This window comes from Papio anubis, chromosome 18 (assembly GCF_008728515.1).
Source record: "Papio anubis isolate 15944 chromosome 18, Panubis1.0, whole genome shotgun sequence".
NCBI lineage: Eukaryota > Metazoa > Chordata > Mammalia > Primates > Cercopithecidae > Papio > Papio anubis.
This window is the reverse complement of record NC_044993.1, coordinates 69738429-69762582: the sequence shown is the minus strand read 5'-3', so window position 1 is coordinate 69762582 and position 24154 is coordinate 69738429. Positions and strand designations below refer to the sequence as shown.

Genomic DNA, 24154 nt, shown 5'->3' with positions numbered 1-24154 from the left:
CTGGGCAGTGGCTCACGCCTGTAATCCCAGCACTTTGGGAAGCTGAGGCAGATGGATCACCTGAGGTCTGGAGTTTGAGACCAGCCTGGCCAACATGATGAAACCCCGTCTCTACTTAAAATACAAAAATTAGGCCGGGCGCGGTGGCTCAAGCCTGTAATCCCAGCACTTTGGGAGGCCGAGACGGGCAGATCACGAGGTCAGGAGATCGAGACCATCCTGGCTAACACGGTGAAACCCCATCTCTACTAAAAATACAAAAAGAAATTAGCCGGGCGAGGTGGCGGGCGCCTGTAGTCCCAGCTACTCGTGAGGCTGAGGCGGGAGAATGGCGTGAACCCGGGAGGCGGAGCTTGCAGTGAGCCGAGATCGCGCCACTGCACTCCAGCCTGGGCAACAGAGCAAGACTCCGTCTCAAAAAAAAAAAAAAAAAAATTAGGCTGAGTGCGGTGGCTCCTGCCTGTAATCTCAGCACTTTGGGAGGCTGAGGCGGGCAGATCACTTGAGGTCAGGAGTTCAAGACCAGCCTGGCCAACATGGTAAAACCCCATCTCTACTAAAAATACAAAAAAAACTAGCCAGGCATGGTGCTGCACACCTGTAATCCCAGCTACTTGGGAGGCTGAGGCAGGAGAATGGCGTGAATCCAGGAGGCGGAGCTTGCAGTGAGCTGAGATTGTGCCACTGCACTCCAGCCTGGGTGACAGAGCAAGACTCTGTCTCAAAAAAAAAAAAAAGGGGCCTATTCTCAGGCCTCTGCAACAAACTCAGAGTGGGTAGGGGGCCTCAGGAATCCACCTTTTTTTTCTTTAAGAGACAGAATCTTGCTTTGTCACTCAAGCTGGAGTGCAGTGGTGGCAATCATGGCTCACTGCAGCCTCAAATTCCAAGGCTCAAATGATTCTCCCACCTCAACCTCCTGAGTAGTGGAACTACAGGTGCATGCCATCATATCTGGCTATGTTTTAAAATGTTTTTTGTAAAGACAGGATCTTACTCTGTTATCCAGGCTGGGCTCAAGTCATCCTCCCACCTGGGCCTCCCATAGGGCTGAGATTATAGAAAGATGAGCCACCATATCCAGCAAGGAATCTGCCTTTTAAATAAGTTCCTAGAAGATTCTTACACACAAGAGAGAACCACCATCCTTGGACCTTGATTATGGGAGACAATCTAAGCCCATCTAGTCAGAGACCTACAGGTTACAAAGGGTGGAGGAAACTGCCTGTATGAGGCTGCACCAGTCCTGCCCCTGGGAACCCCTTCCTAGCTATGATCCATTTCCACGGCCACAGGTGGCCAACAAATGCTGATGCCCATCAGCCCCAGGCCCATCATGGGTGGGGGCATAGCCGGCCCTGCTCCCGGCCAGATGATATTCCTGGGAGGAGAATGCAGAGAGAGGATTAGCTGGTGGTCGGGGGCCCTCACAGCAACTACCATGGTTGGAACTCTGGTGGCCGGGCAGAGCTGCCCAAGGAGCACAGCGATGGAACAGCCCTGGACCCCAGGCCTTGGAGGAGGGAGAAGAGAGGAGGAGGGAGAGAGAGAGGAGTGGAAAATCAGCATTAGGAGCCCAAGTGTTCTCCCCTAATCAGCAGTGGGACCTCAAGCAAGTATTGAAACATTTCTGGGCATGTTTCATTAGTAATAAAACAGAAGAGAAAAACACCCACCCTGCCACCCCTCAGGCTTGCAGGGCCTTCATTCCACTACTATTGATGGACTGCCTATGTACTGTCACACAGTGGGAGGAATTCTGAAAGCTGGAGAGTACTAGAATGTACAAGATATTTCTAATATTAAGATAAAGTGAGGCCGGGCATGGTGGTTCATGCCTATAATCCCAGGACTTTGGGAGGCTGAGACAGGAGGATTGCTTGAGCTCAGGAGTTCGAGACCAACCTGGGCAACAGGGTGAAACCTCATCTCTATAAAAAATTTTTTAAATTAAAAAAAATTAGTGGGCCGGGCGCGGTGGCTCAAGCCTGTAATCCCAGCACTTTGGGAGGCCGAGATGGGTGGATCACGAGGTCAGGAGATCGAGACCATCCTGGCTAACCCGGTGAAACCCCATCTCTACTAAAAAATACAAAAAAAAAAACTAGCCGGGCAAGATGGCGGGCGCCTGTAGTCCCAGCTACTCGGGAGGCTGAGGCAGGAGAATGGCGTAAACCTGGGAGGCGGAGCTTGCAGTGAGCTGAGATCCAGCCACTGCGCTCCAGCCTGGGCGACAGAGCGAGACTCCCTCTCAAAAAAAAAAAAAAAAAAAAAAAAATTAGTGTAATGGCTCACACTTGTGGTCCCAGCTATTCAGGAGGCTGAGGTGGGAGGATGGCTTGAGCCCACGAGACGGAAGTTGTAGTGAGCCAAGATTGCGCCACTGCACTCACTGCACTCTCGCCTGGGCAACAGAGCAAGATTCTGTCTCAAAAAAATAAATAAATAAATAAAGTGTCCCCAAAATGTATATCCACACAAAAACCTGTACACTGATGTTTATGAGCAGTGTGATTCACAACAGCTGAAAAGTGGAAACAGCCCAACTATCCATCAGTAGATCAATGGATAAACAGAACGTGGTCTATCCACACAATGGAATATTTCCCAGCCATGGAAAGGAGTGGAGCCTGCCACCTGCTACAACATGGCTGAACCTGGAAGACATGGTGGTAAGTGAAAGAAGTTGGACACAAAAGACCACATACTGTGTGATTCCATTTATATGAAAGTCCAGAATAGGCAAATCCATAGAGACAGAAAGCAGACTGGTGGTTGCTGGGGGAGCAGGGAGGAATGGATGGTGGAGGAGAACTGGGGAGCGAGTGCTAAAGGGCCCAGAGTTTCTTTTCGAGGTGATAAAAAATGTTCTAAAATTGACTGTGTTGATGCCTGCATGTATCTGTGAATATATTAAAAATGACTGAATTGTACGCTTCAAATGAGAAAATTACATGACGTATGAATTATATCTCAGTAAACCTGTTTTCAAAAATAATAAAGAGCCGGGTGTGGTGGCTCACCCTGTAATCCCAGCACTCGGTGAGGCTGAGGTGAGAGGATCTCTTGAGGCCAGGAGTTCAAGATCAGCCTGGGCAACACAGGGAGACCTCATCTCTACCAAAAATACAAAAAATGAACTGGGTGTGGTAGTGTGCACCCGTAGTGCCAGCTACTCAGGAGGCTGAGGTGGGAGGATCGCCTGAGCCTGGAAGGTTGAGGTTTCAGTGAGCCCTGATTGTACCACTGCACTCCAGCCTGGGTGCAAAGTGAGACCCTGTCTCAAAGTAATAATAACAACAACAACAACAACAACAACAACAACAATAATAATAATAATGTGTCTGATTCTTTTCTTTCTCCAAAACCTTAATTAAACCTGTCATTTACCTTCAATACATACCCTCAATCCAACCATTTCTTAACACCCTGCCCCCGCTGGCTCTCTGGCCCAGCCACTGTCATCTCCCAGATGGATTGTTGACGTCACCCCTTCCCGAGCTGCCTGCTTCTGTCCCTCATCCTCTGTGTGTTTCCCACACAGCAGCAGAGCAGCAGGAGACCCCAACTTCACACACTCCCTCCAATGGCTCCCACTTCACGCAAAGAAGAGGCCAACATCCTATGGTGACTCGGAGGCCCGTGCCCTCTAGCCCTGCTTCGCCTGTGACCCCATCTGTCCCATGTTCCCCATCATCCACTGTGTCCAACCACCCTAGATTTGCTCTTCAGGGCCCCTCCTGCCCCCTGTGCTTGCTTTGCTTTCTGCTGAGACTGTTCATGCTTCCCAGACAACCGTCTGACTCACTCCTTCCTCTTCTAAGTCTGCTCCTATGTCACCAGCTCCATAAGGCCTTCCCTGGCCACCTACTGAATTATTGAATATTGTCTCCTAGTCGGTCTTCCCCATCTTCCATCCCTGATTTTTCTCCATTGCATCTACCACCTTCTAATAATCTACATAACTTACTCAGTTTCCTGTCTGTCAGGGATTTTGTAGCCCCAGCACCTAGGGCAGCCATTGGATGGATGGATGAATGGATGAATGGACAGCTGGATGGATGAATGAATGGAAGGATGGATGGATGAACAGATGAATGGATGGATGGGTGGATGAATGGAAGGATGGATGGATAAACAGATGAATGGATGGATGGGTGGATGGATGGTGGATGGATGGAAGGATGGATGGAAGGATAGATAGATGGATGAATGGTGGTGGTGGAAGGATGGATGGATGGATGGATGGATGGATGGATGGGGTGGTGGATGGATGGATGGAATGGAGTGGATGGATGGATGGATGGATGGATGGGTGGATGGATGGATGGATGAATGGAGGGATAGATGGATGGACAGATATATGGATGGATGGATGGATGGGCAGATGAATGGGTGAATGGACAGCTGGATGGATGGATAAAGGAATGGATGAAGGTGGATGGATGGAAGGAAGGGAATGGAAGGATGGATGGATGGGTTAATGGATGAAGGAATCGAAGGATGAATGAAAGGAAATATGGATGAACAGATGAATGGAAGGATGGATGAGTGGGTGGATGGATGCATAATAGATAAATGGATGGGTGGATGGATGGGTGGATGGATGAATGGAAGGATGGATGGATAAATACATGAATGGATGAATAAATGGGTGGATGGATGGAAGGAAGGGTGAATGGAAGGATGATGGATGGGTGGATGAATAGGTGTGTGGGTGGATGAGTGGGTGGATGGATGGATGGACAGATATATGGAAGGATGGATGGATGGGCAGATGAATGGGTGAATGGACAGATGGATGGATAAATACATGAATGGATGAATAAATGGGTGGATGGATGGAAGGAAGGGTGAATGGAAGGATGATGGATGGGTTAACACGTGGATGAAGGAATCGAAGGATGAATGAAAGGAAATATGGATGAACAGATGAATGGAAGGATGGATGGTGGATGGATGGATAATAGATAAAATGGATGGTGGATGGATGGGTGAATGGATGGATGGAAGAATGGATGGATGGATGGGTGGAATGGAAGGATGGATGGAAAGATGAATGGAAGGATGGATGAATGGATGAATGGATGGAAGGATGAATGGATGGGTGGATGGATGAGTAGATGGATGGATGGGTGGATGAATAGGTGTGTGGGTGGATGAGTGGGTGGATGGATGGATGGATGAATAGATGGAAGAATGGACTGATGGATGGATGGATGGATGGATGAATGGACAAATGGATGGATAGATAAATGGGTGGATTGAGGAATGGAAGGATGGATAAAAGGAAGGATGGATGGAATGAATGGAAGAGTGGATGGATGAATGGATGGAATAGACAGGATGGGGTGGTGGGAATGGGACGGGCGGAAGGAATATAAAGAAGATGAACACATGAAGGAAGAAAATGGAATAAAGATGGACATGGACACAAATACCCTTGTGATTCCTATGCCTGTCTTTACTTTAATCTCTTAATCCCATCATCTTCATAAGCTGAGGAGGATGTATGTCGCCTCAGGACCCTGTGATGATTGCGTTAACTGCATAAATTGTTTGTAGAGCATGTGCGTTTGAACCATATGAAATCTGGGCACCTTGAAAAAAGAACAGGATAACAGCAATGTTCAGGGAACAAGGGAGATAACCTTAAACTCTGACTGCCAGTGAGCCGGGTGGAACAGAGCCATATTTCTCTTCTTTCAAAAGCAAATAGGAGAAATATCGCTGAATTCTTTTTCTCAGCATGGAACATCCCTGAGAAAGAGAATGGCCCCTGAGGTTAGGCCCCTGAAATGGCCCCTTTGGGGGCGGCTGTCTTTCATGGTTGAAAGCAAAGGGATTAAATAAGCCTTGGTCTCCTGTAGCGCTCCCAGGCTTATTAGGACAAGGAAATTCCTGCCTAATAAATTTTGATCAGACAGGTTGTCTGCTCTCAAACCCTGTCTCCTGATGTCATCAATGACAAAGTGTGCCTAAAACTTCATTAGTAATTTTAATTTCACCCCATCCTGTGGTCCTGTGATCTCGCCCTGCCTCCATTTGCTTTGTGATATTTTATTACCTTGTGAAGCATGTGATCTCTGTGACCCACACCCTATTCGTACACTCCTCCCCTTTTGAAAATCGCTAATAAAAACTTGCTGGTTTTACAGCTCAGGGAGCATCACGGAAACTGCCGACATGTGATGTCTCCCCCAGACACCCAGCTTTAAAATTTCTCTCTTTTGTACTCTTTCCCTTTATTTCTCAGACCAGCTGACGCTTAGGGAAATAGAAAAGAACCCACATTGAATATCAGGGTGGGGTTTCACCCGATGGTGGATGGGTGGGTGGGTTGATGGATGCATGAATGGATGGGTGGATGAATGGGTAGGTGGATGGATGATGGATGGATGGGTGGATGCATGGATACATGGGTGGATGGATGGAAGGGTGGGTGGATGAATGGATGGATGGATGGATGGATGGATGGATAGGTGGGTGGATGGATGGATGGATGGATGGATGGATGGATAGGTAGATGGATGGATGGACAGATGGGTGGAAAGAAGAATGGGTGGATGGATAGATGAATGGAGAGATGGATGGATGGGTAGACTGATGGATGGAAGGATGGATGTGTGGGTGGGTGGATGAGTAAATGGATGATGGGTGGATGAATGGATAGATGAGTGGATGGGATGAATGGGTGAGTAGATGAGTAGATGGATGATGGGTAGATGATGGATGGGTGGATGGATGGATTGGTGGACAGACGGGTGGGTGGAAGGATGGATGAACGGATGTATTGATGGTGGTGGTGGCAAAATGGAAGACCTTCCCTCAACCCCACTTGGGTTCCAAGAGACAGGAGAGGACCCAGATTCAGAACCAGAGAAGTGCTTGCCTAGGAGTAGGCTGTGTCCTCAGGCCATGTCACCTAACCTCTCCAGGCCTGCTTCTCATTATTAAAAGGCACCAGAGGAGCTGCTTTCCACACCCTTCAACACGTGACAGCAACACGAACTGAACTGCTGAGTTGCAGGGCCTCCTCTTAAAGACCTTTAGATCTTATTGGAGGGAAAGGTAAGCAGGCAGAAAGATGGAACTAACTTCAGGGCAGCTCCTGAGCAGGAATGTGAACCCAAAGGGCTTAGTGGAGGAGCCCACGAGGAAGTGAAGTCATTTGGGGTGGGACACTGCAGAAGCCCAGCCAGGTGTGTGGGGACAGTAGCTGTGGTTAGGACAGTGGGACACAGTCTAAGGAGAACCTGGGATGCTGGTCTAAGGAGAGCCCGGGATGCTGGTCTAAGGAGGGCCTGGGATGCTGGTCTAAGGAGGGCCTGGGATACTGGTCTAACTAGGGCAGCGTGGGCTTCCTGGACCAGGCCTCCTGATCATTGGTGGCCACTTCTGAAAAGGCCTGAAGGCCGGGAATGGTGGCTCACACTTGTAATCCCAGCACCTTGGAAGGCTGAGGCAGGTGGATCACAAGGTCAGGAGTTCAAGACCAGCCTGGCCAAGATGGTGAAACCCCATCTCTACTAAAAATACACAAAAATTAGCTGGATATGGTGGCATGCACCTATAATCCCAGCTACCCGGGAGGCTGAGGCAGAGAACTGCTCGATCCCAGGAGGTGGAGGTTGCAGTGAGCCGAGATCACACCACTGTACTCCAGCCTGGGCAACAGAGTGAGACTCTGTTTAAAAAAAACAAAAAACAGGCCAGGCGCGGTGGCTCAAGCCTGTAATCCCAGCACTTTGGGAGGCCGAGATGGGCGGATCACGAGGTCAGGAGATCAAGACCATCCCGGCTAACACGGTGAAACCCCGTCTCTACTAAAAAAAAAAAAATACAAAAAACTAGCCGGGCGAGGTGGCGGGCGCCTATAGTCCCAGCTACTCGGGAGGCTGAGGCAGGAGAATGGCGTAAACCTGGGAGGTGGAGCTTGCAGTGAGCTGAGATCCGGCCATTGCACTCCGGGCTGGGCGACAGAGCGAGACTCTGTCTCAAAAATAAAATAAAATAAAATAAAAAATAAAAAAATAAAAAATAAAAAAAAATAAAAAACAAAAAAAAGGCTGGGCGTAGTGGCTCACGCTTATAATCCCAGCACTTTGGGAGGCCGAGGCGGGCGGATCACGAGGTAAGGAGATCAAGATCATCCTGGCTAACACAGTGAAACCCCATCTCCACTAAAAATACAAAAAATTAGCCGGGTGTGGTGGCGGCCACCTGTAATCCTAGCTATTCGGGAGGCTGAGGCAGGAGAATGGCGTGAACCCGGGAGGTGGAGCTTGCAGTGAGCCGAGATCATACCACTGCACTCCAGCGTGGGTGACAGAGCGAGACTCCGTCTCAAAAAAAAGAAAGAAAGAAAGAAAAAGAAAAAAAAGAAAGGCTGAAGACCCTGGGGCTGGGTGGAGGTGGGAACCAGTCTCCTCACTCCTATTCCCCTCCAGAACCGGACCGAGCCACAGCCACCAGCTTCAATGGCTGCTCAAACACCCCAGCCTCTGGGTTTGGGACCCCTGCCACCCACGAGAAGACACAGCCTTCTAATGGGGGACCCCTCCTTCTAGAGAGGGAGAGGTCATAAGAAAGTGAACTTCTCAGCAACACTCAAGAAGGTTCCACACACACGGTCACGTGTTCACTGCAGCATTACTCACAACACTAAAGACACAGAATCAACCCAGGTGCCCATCAACGGTGGACTGAATCAAGAAGATGTGGTACATCTACACCATGGAATACCACACAGCCATTAAAAAAGTAATCATGGCCAGGCGCGATGGCTCACAACTGTAATTCCAGGACTTTCAGAGGCTGAGGTCAGTGGATCACGAGGTCAGGAGATCGAGACCATCCTGGCTAACATGGTGAAACCCCGACTCTACTAAAAATACAAAAAAATTAGAAGGGCATGGTGGCGGGTACCTATAGATCCAGCTACTAGGGAGGCTGAGGCAGGAGAATGGCGTGAACCCAGGAGGTGGAGCTTGCAGTGAGCTAAGATGGCACCACTGCACTCCAGCCTGGGCGACAGAGCAAGACTCTGTCTCAAAAAAAAAAAAAAAAAAAAAATCATGTTGTTTGCAGAAACATGGATGCAGCTGGAGGCCATTATCTCAAGCGAATTAAGGCAGAAACAAAAAACCAAAGACTGTATATTCTCATTTATAAGTGGGAGCTAAGCATTGGACACATGGACACAAAGAGGGGTGCAACAGATACTGGGGACTACTAGACGGGAGAGTGAGAAAGAGGACAAGGGTTGACAAACTACCTATTGGGTACTATGTTCACTATTTGGCTGATAAGATCAACAAAAGCCCAAACCTCAGCATCACGCACTACATCCATGTAAAAAACCTGCCCATGTACCCCCTGAATCTAAAATAAAGTTCACTCACAAGTTCTTCCTCTGAGGAGCTTCTGCAGATGAGTAAGTGCTTTCGCATCCTGCACCATCTCCTGCTTGGCTGCTGTACCCAGGGCCAAGACTTTGAGGGGACTGCGTGCTGGGGCCTCGTGCAGAAGAGCTGGGCCTCAGGTCACAGAGCAAGCTGGTCCTGGGCTTCCGGCTTCTTGGTCCCTTACTCTTTTCATCACACAGGCAGCCAGAACCCAGACCTCCATCCCTTTCCCCTATCTACCTCATCCTGCGTCAGAGGCACACCCCCTAGGAGCTGGGCAATTCTGGTCAATTCTCCCCACCTGGGCAGCCACCCTCCTACCTAGCACCACTGCTAGGCTGGGCTGCCTCCTGAGAATCTCTGCCTGAGCCAGCTGTCCATCCGTTCATTCAACACACTTGTCCAGATGTGTCTGCAGAGCTCCAGATCAGCCAGGGGGGCAACACATGGGCTGTGGAACAAAGAGGACCAAGGAAACAGGTACTCCCTCTACCCAGTGGAAGACTGTCCCCTAGGAGAAAGCTCCCCCAAATTAGCGTCTCCCTAAAATTCATATCCACCTAGAATCTCAGAATGTGATTTTTTTCTTTTTTCTTTTTGAGACAGAGTCTCACTCTGTCGCCCAGGCTGGAGTGTGGTGGTGCAATCTCGGCTCACTGCAACCTCCACCTCCCGGTTTCAAGCAATTCTCCTGCCTCAGCCCCCCAAGTGGATGGGATTACAGGCGGGCACCACCATGCCTGGTTATTTATTTATTTATTTTTTGTATCTTTAGTAGAGACAGGATTTCACCATGTTGGTCAGGCTGGTCTTGAACTCCTGACCTCGTGATCCGTCCCCCCCTTGGCCTCCCAAAGTGCTGGGATTACAGGTATGAGCTATCACACCCAGGAAGAATGTGACCATGTGACCTCCTATGGAAATAGGGTCTTTCGAATGTAATTGGTTAAGATGAGATCATACTGGATTAGGTGGGCCCTAAACCCAACGTCTGCAATGTCCTTAGGTGATGAGGAGAGGACACAGGGACACACAGACAGGGGAGAAGGCCACATGATGACAGAGGCAGAGAGTGCAGTGATGAAGCTGCCACTCAAAGAATGCCAGGAATTGCTGGCCACCACTGGATGCTGCAAGAGGCAAGGAAGGATCCCCCTCAGACCTTTCAAAGGGAATGTGGCCCTGCCAACACCTTGATTTCAGACATTTGGACTCCAGAATTGTGAGAGAATAAATTTCTGTGGTTTTGGCCAGGCACAGTGGCTCACACCTGTAATCCCAGCACTTTGAGAGGCCGAAGTAGGATCACTTGAGCCCAGAAGTTCAAGACCAGTCCAGGCAACATGGCGAGAGCCCTGTCTCTATAAAAAATACAAAAATTAGCTGAGCGTCGTGGTGCATGCCTATAGTCTCAGCTACTTGGGAGGCTGAGGTGGGAGGATCACTTGAGCCCGGGAGGCAGAGATTGCAGTGAGCAGAGATTGCACCACTGCACTCCAGGCTGGGCAACAGACTGAGACCCTGCCTCAAAAAAAAAAAAAAAAAAATTGCTGTGGTTTTAAGCCAGTGAGTTTGTGGCAATTTGTTACCGCAGTCCCAGGAAGATCACATAGGAACCAACACCTAAGCCTGGTGCTGTGAAATCTTCCCAACACCATTTAACACTGAGCCAATCGTTTTCACCATTCCCATGGCCCCAGACCCTGTTGTCACCATCCTGGGGCCCACATGCTCTGAAACCCAGCTCGAGCCCCCCATGGCCCTAGACCCTGCCGTCACCATCCTGGGGCCCACATGCTCTGAAACCCAGCTCGAGCCCCCATTCCAGGAAGCATTCCCCGACAACCGCTCCCCCTTTCTCTGCACCCTCAGGCTGCTTATTTTTAGCTGCGGATTACGTCTACCTTATATGGTTCTCTATTCATGTCATGAGCAGGGGCTGTCTCCCCTCCTAGTCTGTAAGCTCTTTGAGGACAGAGAATCCCAAGGATATTAACAGTCCTGAGCAGGGGCGGCGTGTTGATGGATTCCCCTGGTTGGTCAAGTTTCATGATATTTCAGGAAACTGGAGGCAAATGTCAAGTTGCCGCACACTCACAAGAGTGATAACCTGCCATTCTTGTCATAGTCCTTTTAACCTCAAAAAGTATCCAGTATCAAAAAATATTTTAAGCATCCGATAACCGTTTTCTTATTATAGTCACGAAACAGCCCCATGCTGGAAATAGGGCAAGGATCATTATCCCCAATTTATGGGTGAAGAAACAGATGCAGAGATAGTCAGGGACTTGGCAGCCGAGTTGTGACAAAACCAGCATTTGCTCTGCCCCCAGGTTCCGGTGCTCCCACTGCGCCCCACCCCAGGCCAGCTGCTCTGCCTCTGTGTGGGCAGCCCCAGGTAAGGAGGGACTTGGTGGGGTACCCACCGGCTTAACTACCAATTCAGAAAGGAAATAAAGGCAGGAAAGGAGGTGGGCTGGTGTCTTCGGAGTCCGAGGCCAGGATGGTCTCCCCAGGACAGGGCGAGTACTTGACACTTCTCCAGTTCTTTTCCAGATTCTTCCCAAGTCCTGGAGAGCACTCCTGATCTCTTGATCTCCTTGGGTAACGTCAAGAAAAACAAGTAATCATCTACTACTTGACACTAAGTAACCAACAAATCGGCTAGAGGCCTCTCTGGTGGACACGGGCACAGGCGGTCACATCAGGCCCTAAATGCTGTGTAAACTGGATGTCCATCAGTGGCATGGCTTCCAAAGGAATGGCTTGGCCAAGCCTTTACCTATTGTCATCTAGGGGATTTTTTTTTTTTTTTTTTTTGCAACAGAGTCTTGCTCTGACACCCAGACTGGAGTGCGGTGGTACAATCACAGTTTACCGCAGTCATGACCTCCTGGGCGCAAGAGATCCACCTGCTCCAGCCTCCCAAGTAGCTGGGACCACATGCATATGCCATTACGCCTGGCTAATTGTTGTATTTTTTGTAGATATGGGGTTTCTCCATGTTGCCCAAGCTACTCTCGAACTCCTGGGGTCAAGTGATCTACCTGCTTCAACCTCCCAAAGTGCTGCAATTGCAGGCAAGAGCCACCATGCCCAGCCTAGAGGAAATTCTATGGCAGAAAACTGAGCTGGCCTAGGTCCTAGCCAAATGACTACCTGAAGGAGGACCAGGGGCTGCAGTTTTGGCAGCAATCCAGTGGTGGGGGGAGGCGGGGGCTCCCAAACCCAGGGACTCTCCCCTGAGCTCCTAGCACAAGCCACTTCCTACAAGCCCAGAACTCCAGGCCAGACTTTGCCTGCACCTGTTTGAGCTCAGAGTACAGTCCCTGCTCTAGAGGCATCCAAAAATATCCGAGAGAGAGGGGAACAGGGAGGGGCTATCTAGAAGAAAACAGGCTAGAGTCTTCAGAGGGCTGAGAGAAAGAACCACTTGGCTTAGCATTCAAGGCTCTTCCCAACTGGCCCCAACTCATCAGGGTGGCCTAATCTCCCCTGAACATAAGCCCCACATTCTAGCCAGAGTTAGTGTCATCCTGTCCTGACAGTGCGGTGCTCTGAGCTTCCTCACCTCCTGGCTTTTGTCACCATCTTCAGATGTCTCTGCCTGCGCAAATCATCTATCATTCATTAGACATTGTTGACTGCCTTGAATGAGCCAAGCGTCGTGCTACACTGTTAGTGATGAAACACGGGCACATTAAACAAATGCACAGCTTCCACCCTCCCCAAGCTAACCGTCCAGCGATCGTCCCCTCCCTGGAAGTTGGGCTGAAACCCTGTCCCTCTCTCTGCACAGCCAACCTTCCCAACCATCTTCTGAACTTCAACCAGAGTGAGCGGAGGCTGCCGGCTGGGGGTGTTAGTTACATTTTTTTTTCAGTGTGTGTCATCTCCCCAAATAGAAGGTCAGCTCCTGAGGGCAGAGACACAACTCGTTCCCGCCTGCACAGTGCAGCTGGCCAGGACCTCACAGGGCTGACAGGGGGCTGAGAGCTGGGCCTCGCAGGGAGGGACCCACAGCTGCCTTCCACCTCTCCCTGCTCTCATCAAATGCCCCACTCTCTGCTCCCTGCAGTCCCTGAGGCATCTGAGTCTGAGATCGTGCCATACCCTCATGCTTCTATTTGATCCTTTTGTGCCCTCATCCTTAACCCGAGTCCATCCTGCTTTTCTAACCTAAAAGGGGACTCCCTTTAGGAAGCATCTCTCACTTCTTCAGGACTTGGCACCCAATCTCTCCTCTCCTGCTGGAGCTGGCCACAGCCTGCACTCATTCTTTGCTCTCTCTTTTTCTTTTTTTAAAATACGGGGTCTTGCTCTGTTGCCCAGGCTAGAGTACAGTGGTACAATCTTGGCTCACTGCAACCTCAACCTCCCAGGCTCAAGCCATCCTTCCACCTCAGCCTCCCGAGTAGCTGAGACCACAGGTGTACCCAGTACATCCAGTTATTTTAAAAATTTTTTGTAGAGACAAGATCTCACTGTGTTGCCCAAGCTGGTCTGGAACTTCTGGGCTCAAGCAATCCTGCTGCCTTAGCCTCCCAAAGTGCCAGGATTACAGGTGTGAGCCACTGTGCCTAGCCTATTAATTAAATGTAATAAATTACTGCTTTAATTCTGATGTAATTTGGTGCTTTCATTCTGATTCTTCCACCCTCCCTGAGATGGGGTGGCTCAGCGATGGCTGCTCTGGGAGTCCCTCTGTGAGGGACAATGAGGAAGTGACAGGCAACAGGCATGTCCCCAAAGTAGGGGGGCAGCTGGGACCTTGACCCCAAGTAAAACCACCTTCAGGGTTGCAGAGGGATCAGGGAAGCTGAAACCAGATGGAACAGGACTTCTCTGATCTTAGAGAAGGATGATAGCACAGGCTGCCACCATCCAGGAAATGGATCAGTCTCCAGAAATTCCGTTAAATCCATCCCATTTGCTAAACTGCACCCACCCCGGCCACGTCCTGCTGAGGATACCCAGCTGGGGATGAGCACAGGGGACTGGGACCTCTCGAGCACTGGGCAGATCCTACTTAGCAGCCGTGCTCATCAGGACTCCACTTCATTCATTCATTATTTCACCCATTCAGGACCTGGAAGAGAAATGCCTGCTATGTAGCTCAGTCCCTCTGCACTCAGAACCGGTGAACTATTTACCACCCCTGTGTTGAGATTTAGGAACTTTGGGTAAGACCTTGCCTGCCAAATGGGAAATTCCATCTTAGAGACATCTTCCTTGAGCTAAAATCTTCTGAATGCTCTGAAACACAGACAGACTTGAGCAAAGTGCCCGTCTGTGCTGCGAGTCACTGGTCTCCATTGCAATGAGCTGCAGCTCCTCCCCTGACCAGGGTCTTGGTAGCAGGGACAGGGGTTGGAGCAGGGGCCCAGTGTGGGTAGGGAAGGGAGACCCAGGAGGGAATGAAGAAGCCAAATAGGGTGAAGGCAGAGTCTGAAGATCAACTTTTAGCTCTAAGAAGACAGGTGAGGTCAGGGGTGAGGTCCCTGAGGAGCCTCGGGGCAAACTCAGGGGAGAACAGAAGCCAGCCCACCACCTTGAGCCAAATTGAGTCCCACCAATGCACCACGAGAAGGCACAGGCCTCACGGCCAGGAATACATCATGAAGGGGACCTGAGGCTGGACTCCCATCCCCAGTCCACAAGGAAGAATGAAAACCAAAGTCAGCTGCGTGCAGTGGCTCACACCTGTAGCCCCAGCACTTTGGGAGGCCAAGGCAGGACAATCACTTGAGCCCAGGAGTTTGAGACCAGTCTGAGCAACATAGTGACATAGTGAGACCATGTATCTACAAAAAGCAAAATTAGCTGGGCGTGGTGACATGTCCCTGTAGTCCCAGCTACTCTGAAGGCTGAAATGGGAAGATCACTTGAACCCAGGAAGTTGAGGCTGCAGTGAGCTATGATTGCACTACTGCACTCCAGCCTGGGAGACTAAGTGAGACCTTATCTCACTTATAAAAATAAAAAAGAGAGAGAGGACTATAGTCATCATCTGGGTAACTCAGGCCACGTGTCCACTGCATCAATTTCCACTTTAAAAAGCTAACCCGGCCAGGCACGGTGGCTCACGCCTGTAATCTCAGCACTTTGGGAGGTCGAGATGGGCAGATCATGAGGTCAGGAGATCAAGACCATCCTGGCTGATACGGTGAAACTCCGTCTCTACTAAAAATACAAAACAAAAAATTAGCCGGGCGTCGTGGCAGGCGCCTGTAGTACCAGCTACTTGGGAGGCTGAGGCAGGAGAATCGCGTGAACCCAGGAGGCGGAGCTTGCAGTGAGCCAAGATCGCACCACTGCACTCCAGCCTTGGTGACAGAGCGAGACTCCTTCTCAAAAAAAAAAAAAAAAAAAAAGCTAAACAGGCCGGGTGAAGTGGCTCACACCTGTAATCCCAGCGCTTGGGAGGCCGAGGTGAGCGGATCACGAGGTCAGGAGATCGAGACCAGCCTGACCAACAAGGAGAAACTCCGTCTCTACTAAAAATACAAAATTAGCTGGGCTTGGTGGCACATGCCTGTAATCCCAGCTACTCAGGAGGCTGAGGCTGGAGAATCACCTGAACCCGGGAGGCAGAGGTTGCGGTGAGCCAAAATCATGCCACTGCACTCCAGCCTGGGCAACAAGAGCAAAACTCCATCTCAAAAAAAATAAATAAAAGTTAAAAAAAAGAAAAAACTTTTCTCAGCCAGGTGCACTGGTTCACGCCCATGGGAAACCAAGGCAGGTGGATCACTTAAGCCCAGGGATTTGAGACCATCCTGAGCAACATAGTGAGTCCTGCCTCTCCCATAAAAAACAAAATTAGTCGGACATAGGGTAGTCCTAGCTACTCGGGAGGCTGAGGTGGGAGGATTGCTTGAGCCCAGGAGGTGGAGACTGCAGTGAGCCTTGATCAACCACTGCACTCCAGCCTGTGCAACAGAGTCAGTCCCTGTCTCAAAAAAATAAATAAAAAGAAAAAGGAAAGAAAAAAATGTTCTCTTCCTCTGTAAACCCATCTGCTTTTAAGTTACTGTTGCTGGTCTTTATTTCTCCCAAACTTAATTTTTAAAAGTTTCTATGTCTAAAGATGTTGCCTCCTCATCCTCACTAAATACCCTCAAACCCTCCTCATTGGCCAGTGACCTGCTGGTTGTCAGAAGCGACAGCTCCTCTCCCTCAGCATCTCTGTGATATTTAATCCTGCTGGCCACTCGCCTTCTTCTAGAAGACCTGGGCTTGCAGGTCACTGTCTCTTCTTGGGTCCCTTCCTATCTACCCATCTTTCTGATAAATTCATTTATCGTCTTTCTCTTCCTACTCCTCAAACTCAGTGTTCATCAAGGATTGGTCCTTGAATCTTTGCCTCTCCCTGGTACAGCTCCCTGGGTGACCTCAGAGCCTCCCTCTCATCTTTATGTAAATGAATCTCACTCCTAAATGCCCTGACCTGACATCCCTCCTGAGCTGCAGTCCTGCCTTTCTAGCCCCTGTCACCTCCATCCAGATGCCCCACGAGTAGCCAATCTTCATAATGACCCAAACTGTGCTTTTTTTTTTTTTGAGACAGAGTCTTGCTCTGTCACCCAGACTGGAGTGCAGTGGCATGATCTCGGTTCGCTGCAACCTCTGCCTCCCGGGTTCAAGCGATTCTCCTGCCTCAGCCTCCCGAGTAGCTGGGATTACAGGCTCATGCCACTATGCCTGGCTAATTTTTTTGTATTTTTAGTAGAGATGGGGTTTCATCCTATTAGTCAGGCTGGTCTCCAACTCCTGACCTCGTGGTCTGCCCTCCTCCGCCTCCCAAAGTGCTGGGATTACAGGTATAAGCCACTGCATCCAGCCCTGAACTATTTTTTTTTTTTTGAGGGAGGGTCTCACTCTGTTGCCCAGGTTGGAGTACAATGGTGCAATCACAGCTCACTGCAGTCTCAGCCTACCGAGCTCAAGCGATCCTCCTGCCTCAACCTCCCAAGTAGCTGGGACTACAGGCACTTGCCACCATGCCCAGTTCATTTTTTCTATTTTTTTGTTTTCTTTAATTTTCTATGGTGTCCAAGCTGGTCTAAAACCCCTGGGCTCAGGCCATCCTCCCGCCTCTGCCTCCCAAAGTTCTGGGATTACAGGTGTGAGCCACTTCACCCAGGCCCAAACTGAACTCTTAAAATCTATTCCTCTCTCTCATGTTCCCAGTCTATTTTTCTGGCAAGATCATTCTCCCAGCGACCTCGACAGAACCTGTAAGGGCCCCTCCCTGGGCCTGGCTCCCAAACTGGGAAGGCCAGGAATTGTACACCAGCTGTCAACTGGGTCCACCCCTTCTCTCCACTCCCAACCCCTCGCCCGGGTCCACACTCCCTCACCTACCTCTCTGGTGTGGCTGACTAATCAGTCTCCCCTCGCCCTACTCTTCCTACAAACAACTGCCAGATACATCTTCCCGGAGCCCTTGGTGGTGACCCACCGCCCACTGAGCAAAGCCCTGCTTGGCCTAACAAGGCCCTTCACACGTCAGCCCCAACCTTGCCTTCCAAACACGTCCCACCACCCCACTTCCATCTGCCCACCTTCCTGCAAGACAGAACAACGTTCCCCTTTCCTGGGTCTTACCAGAGCCCAGTTGCTTTGCCGCCTGAGTTTGCTCCTCTTGTTCCCTCATCTCAGAATTCCCTTCCTGCCATCTTTCTGTTCTGACTCCTGCTTTCCTCAAGGCCCAGCTCAAATATTCCCTCATCCATAAAACCTTTTCTGATCTGATCCACTCAGCTCAAGATGGTCTCCTCCCTGCCTTCAACCCACCTTGCTTTCCCCATGCCTCCCCAAGGACACTGATGTGTGTCCTGTTTGACCAGATTCAGCTACGTGCAAGGCGCAAGACACCTCCTCTCCCCTACTGGACTATAAGCATTGAGGACAAAATGCCTGTCTCAATTCCCCTAGCACCATACCTTAAAGACAAGAGGGACGCAGTAAACACGGGATGGGCTCACGAATGACGAAGCCTGGTGAAGTGTTTGAATGAGAGGGTTGCACACACGAGCGATGTTTACAGGGAAGGGGTTGTGCTGCGATGAGGCCTGGATTTGGGTTTGGAGCAGGGCATGTGCCCAGGAGACAGAGCTAAGCCCAGGCGCTCCATCCCACAGCCATGGCCCTCCCGGCTCCCCACTCCGCCAGCCGCCTCATTCCAGCCAGGATGTACAGGGCCTAGCCCTGTCCTCAGCCCTGCAGGCCAGGTCAGAGAATGGAAGCAGCTGTCCTCCTCCTGTGTCCATAGGCTGACTCTACCCAACCCACCATACCCAAGCAGGCACCAAACAGCCAGCTGGATGCTACCGGCCTCATCTGGACCTCCCTCTGGGGGATAAGTGGGTAAAAGCACAGGCCAAGGAGTGGAAAGGACTGAATTCCAGCTCTGGCCTGCCATGAATTCACTGTTTGACCTTCACTGTAATACCCAGATGTGGGACAAAACCAGCAGTTCCTAAACAGCAGTTCCACAGGCCACCATGCCAGGTGCCACTTTTTTTTTTTTTTTTTTTCTTCTTGAGATAAGGTCTCGCTCTGTCACCCAGGCTTGAGTACAGTGGAGCAATCACAACTCACTGTAGCCTTGACCTCCTGGGTTCATGTGATCCTCCCATCTCAGCCTCTCTCGTAGCTGGGACTACAGGCATGCACCCCTACACTCAGCCAATTTTTTGTGTTTTATTTTAGAGACAGGGTGTCACTATGTTGTCTAGACTGGTCTCAAATTCTTAGCTTCAAGTGATGCTCCCACCTTGGCTTCCCAAAGCGCTGGAATTACAGGTGTTAGCCACTGTGTCCGACCAAGGTGTCACTTTTTTGAGGGATGTGTTCATTACCACGGCCCAGTCTAGTACATTCCAGGCTCACTGTGGGACCAGATGTCCCCTACAGGCTTGCTCAGCAGCATCAAATGAGGAGTCAGGGAACCAGCTGTGGGGAAAAGGCTTCTGGGGTCTGTTCTCTCCCCAAGACCCCTGAGCTTGCTGCATTTTCTCAGCAGCCCTCCCACGGCGGATCCTAGCATCCGGGCTGCCCTGTTGAGGAAACTGGAGTGCTGGCCTCTTTCCAGAAATAACCAGCGAGGGCTGGGAGAGAAAGGGGCGGGAAAAGGGCTTCCTGACCATCACTCTGCACCCTTGTCTCACATGGCGGGCGCTGAGCCATGGACACTCACAGGGGGGCAGCCCCAGCATGCACCAGCCCTTCGCCTCTCGGGTGGCTGAGTGGGGCCAGGACAGATGGGCAAGTCTGAAACTATGGCTAGAGATGGAGGAAGGATGAGGGATGGACAGGAATCCCCAGATCCCCAATCTCCCTATCAAGCAACAGGAAGGACAACAGGAAGCAAAGAAGTCCCAAATTCTGCCTTTAGCAATAAACACCAATGGCTTAAACCCAAAGAAATGCTTTCTCGGCAGACCCCACTCTCCAGGGAAACCAAAAGCATAGCTCTTCACCCTGCAAACTAGCGAAGCTCCCCCAGGATGGTCTTATCCACTGCACCCTTTCTCCTCCTTTCACACTCACCCTACAGGGAGAAAAGGGCTTGGGGGTGCAGGCCGGGTCTGCCACAGAGACAGGCTAAGGAAAGGAGAGGACCCTGGACCAGGTGTGCCCGTCAATGACTCGCTGTCTGACCTCGGAAAAGTCTTCCTGTTTCTCTGGGTTTCCTTCCCTTCCCTGGACGGTGGGGAGACTGATCAAATCATTGCTAGGGGCCTTTCCCACTGCTTTAGGGAGGAATAGCCCCAAACCAGGACTCCCAAAGAGGAGGGCCCAGTGGGTACAAGGGCCTGAGTGCAGCACATCAGGAGGTGGAGACCAGGAATGCCCCACCTGGCTGCTCCTTCCCCGTCCTGGCATGGGCATGGGCGATGGCTGGTCGGTGACGGAGGGGCGCTTGTCTCCTCACAGGGAGGCGAGAAGGAGGGCTGCAGAACCCACCACCCCAGTCCAGAGCAGCACAGGAACAACAAGGGGGAAAAGCCGGAGGAGAAGCTCTGCGGGGTCCCTGGCCTAAGAAGCAGGTGGAAGTGGCAAGCGAGAATATCTGCCGCCACCCAGCCGAGGAGCAAGCAAAATAGGGAGGGAAGTTAGCACACAGCAGAGAGATGACGGAAAGAGGTCAGGAGCCAAGTGACCTTGGGGTGAAGTGGTATTTACCAGGGTGGCCCGATTCTAGAGGGGGAGTTGCGCACTAGGAAAGACTGTCATGATGGGGGTGTGAGAAAGCCACCTTGTGGGTTAGAACCTGCGGGTAGATACAGGAGGAAACCTCTTCTGGGGTATAGAGTCCACAGAGTGGCAGAGTCCTGATAACATCCACCACGGGGGATGAAACCCACAGCCCAAGCGCTGAGCAGGAGCAGGGACAAAGGGAAGCTTTACGAAGGAGGTTGGGGCGGGGCAGACGCACGCTGTGGGACCCAGGAAGGAGAGACAGCAGAGAGAAGAGACCTTTGCACAAGCACCTGCCTGCCTCCTTTCCCCACCCCAAGACCCCCCAGCAAGGTCTGCAGAACATTCCAGATGGCCAGTTCCCTCGGTGGGAGGAAAGATAAAGGATGTCCCTAAAAGGCCAAAAATTCCTGGGGCCCAGTGTGTAGAAGCCCAGCAGCTGGGGCTGGGCTGCAGCAGAGGAGGGGCCGTGAAGGGAGAGGGTGGCAGCGGCTTGGGGCTCCGGATCCAATTACGCGGCTGTTTCCATACTTAGCCGCCTGACAGCCGCCTGGAATACTCAGCACTCAGCCGCTGCAGCCCTGCAAAGCCCAAATTAACTCAAGGACAGACAAGGGCAGGGCCCAGCAGCACTTGCAGCGGCCAGAGCCCCCCACCTTACATCTTGAATCCCCAAGACACAGCTTTTGTTCCCACTTACTGCCTGCTCTCTTTGCTGGGACTGTGCCCCTGCAACCACCTTTTCAACCTCAAAGACCTGAAAGGCTGGACCCTGGGCCTCTCCAGTCCCAGGTACGAACCTAGGCTCAGAGCCCCGGTGGGGGAAGACTGCCGAGTCATGAAAAGACATGGTGGGAAGTCTGGATCCTAGGGGGATCCCCAGAGCACCTCCCTAAGAGCATTCCCCAGGGGAACCTGGCCTCAGGAACCTTAGGAACAAGAGAGGTGGCAAAACAATGTGGCATCTCCTCCACAGCCTATAGATAACCCCCATGCCGCAACCCAAGCCACCTCTGCTACCCGAAGTGCTGACATGTCAAAGGGAAGCCTCAGCCTGCACAGGCAAGCCCCTTTTCTGATGGAAGCCCCCACCCTGAGCAGAGGCTCTACTCCAGAACGGCCCTGTTCCTCTTCTGAATTGCATCCAATTCTGTTTCCAGCCCAACCGCCAGCTCTATTTCCGATCTTATCCCAAACCAACTCCAATTCTATCTCACTGCTCCCAACACGGTCCCCACCTTTGCCCAGTGTATCCCCCTCTGTCCTCAATCACACAAACCCAGGTCTCTTGCTGGAGTGGGGCCTCCGCCTTATCACCCACCAGGTGGGAGGGTCACCTCAACGACCTCCAGCTCCCAGACTGTGCTATTTCGTCCATCTCAGAGGCTCCCCCGTCTTGCCTTTGAGGGCCCTCTTTCCCACATCTACTGGCCAGACTCCTCTCTGACCCGGTTCACAGCTCAGTTCTGTTTGCTGTTCCCACTTCCTCTGGCCTCCCTGAGAGCCCTGCAACTGCGCTCCTTCTCTCCAGCACCCAGCTCTTTCTCCAAGGCCCCAGGCCTGGGGAAAAGGGAAGGGTAAGAAGACACCAGCCAACAGCCAGGGTTTGCCATCAGCCCCGACCCCGTACCCCACCCATGGTAGACAGAAAACCTTGGAGGAAGTGTGGGGGCGCAGTCTGGGCTGGGTCATGCTGGGAGGGGCCCTACCTGCTTGTCCTGAGAGCAGAAGCGAGGCCAGGAGGCAGCCGAGCAGGACCAGCGCCCTCATGGTGACTGCCAAGAGAGCCCAGCTGCTCCTCGCCTCTATTTATACGGCCGGCCGTGGCAGCAGGCGGTGGAGGGGGGAGAGGGGTCACACAGTCACTAGGGCAACTAGGAGGGCGTGATAGGGAAGAAGCCCAGACCCCGGAAGGCTGTGCGGAGGCTGAGGCTACACCACTGCTGTCCCAGCTGCCGGGTCGCAGAAGGCAGGGCCACGGCTGGATTCTCTTCCCCCAAACCCCTGCAGCCCTGGGATCACATGATATAGGCCACAGGGCATGGATGACAGGCATAAAATGGAGCATCCCTTGGGCTCAGGCCATGGAGCTGGGAATCTGAGTCTTCCCAGAACCTGCAATAACTTGACCTGAAGTCGGGGCAGGTTAAGGACCTTGACACGCCTGCACTGGAAGGAGGAAGTTGTAGGGCAACGCAAAAGAAATCCTATTTGACAGCCACTGACCCACATGCTAGAGAGTAGTCAGCTACGGCAAACCTGCAACATGTGACCTCTGAGGTCCAGGCTGCAGCCCTGGAACAACCTTCCCAGCCTCTGGAAGAGAGAGAGCACAGACCAGAGGGAGAGGGACACGCTGAGACACAAGCTGAGGCTGCAGTGTAAATTGGAGGATGGAGCAATAGATATCCACTTCCAATGGCCCAGGGGTTCCAGAACATTCAGTCACCTCTGCAAAGTGCTTTTTTGTCTGTCTGTTTGTTTGTCTGTTTGACAGAGGATCTCACTCCGTCACCCAGGCTGGAGTGCAGTGGCACAGTCATCGCTCACTGCACTCGACCTCCCAGGCTCAATCAATCCTCCCAACTCAGTCCCCCAAGTAGCTAGGACAATAGTGCCACCAGGCTCTACTAATCTGTTACAATTTTTGGTAGATGGCCCAGAGAGCCAGTTGTAAGAAGCCAAGCGAAAGCAGGCACTTGCTCGTCTGGTCGGGGGAATGGTGTCACTGTGTGGGGAAGAGGTAGAAGCCAGCTTTGGAGGAAAGGAACTAAATCAGGGCCGGGCACACTGGCTCATACCTGTAATCCCAGCACTTTGGGAGGCCGAGGCAGGTGGATCACCTGAGGTCAGGAGATCAAGACCAGTCTGGCCAACATGGTGAAACCCCATCTCTACTAAAAATACAAAAATTACTGGGTGTGGTGGCGGGCGCCTGTACTCCCAGCTGCTCAGGAGGCTGAGGCAGAAGAATCACTTGATCCCAGGAGGCGAAGGTTGCCATGAGCCAAGATTGTACCACTGACTCTAGCCTGGGCAACAGAGCGAGATTCGGTCTCAAAAAAAAAAAAAGAATTAGGCATCTGGTAGGTGCTTGACTTTTTTTTTTTTTTAAATCTTTTTTAAGAGACAGGGTCTCTGTTACCCCAGCTGGAGTACAGTGACACAATCATAGCTCACTGCAGCCTTGAACTCCTGGGCTCCAGCCACCCTCTCATCTCAGCCTCCGAGTGGCTGGGAATACAGGTGTGTACCACATCTGGCTAATTTTTTTGTTTTGTAGAAATGGGGTCTTCCTATGTCACCCAGGCTGGTCTCCAACTCCTGGGCTCAAGCGATGTTCCTGTCTCGACCTCCCAAAGCACTAGGATTACAGGCATGAGCTACTGCTTTTTCAAAGACGAGGTCTTGGGCCTTTTCCTCTCAGAAGTCCCCTCTCTCTCACTAAGGAAGGAGCTGTTTTCCTTTCTCTTTCTTTTGCCTATTAAACCTCTGCTCCTAAACTACTCATGTGTGCCTGTGTCCTAAATTTTCTTGGT

At 51.3% G+C, this 24154-nt stretch overlaps 1 protein-coding gene across 1 annotated transcript in view; it reads right to left on the bottom strand.

Moving 5' to 3' along the window:
* Positions 1-22622, bottom strand: part of SRL (sarcalumenin) — a 55580-nt gene extending 32958 nt beyond the window's left edge. The window contains exon 1 of the mRNA XM_009195880.4: positions 22325-22622. Within this exon, the coding sequence (XP_009194144.1) occupies positions 22325-22385 (61 nt within the window). The 5' untranslated portion in view covers positions 22386-22622. The remainder of the gene's footprint in view (positions 1-22324) is intronic.
* Between the last annotated feature and the right edge of the window lie 1532 nt (positions 22623-24154).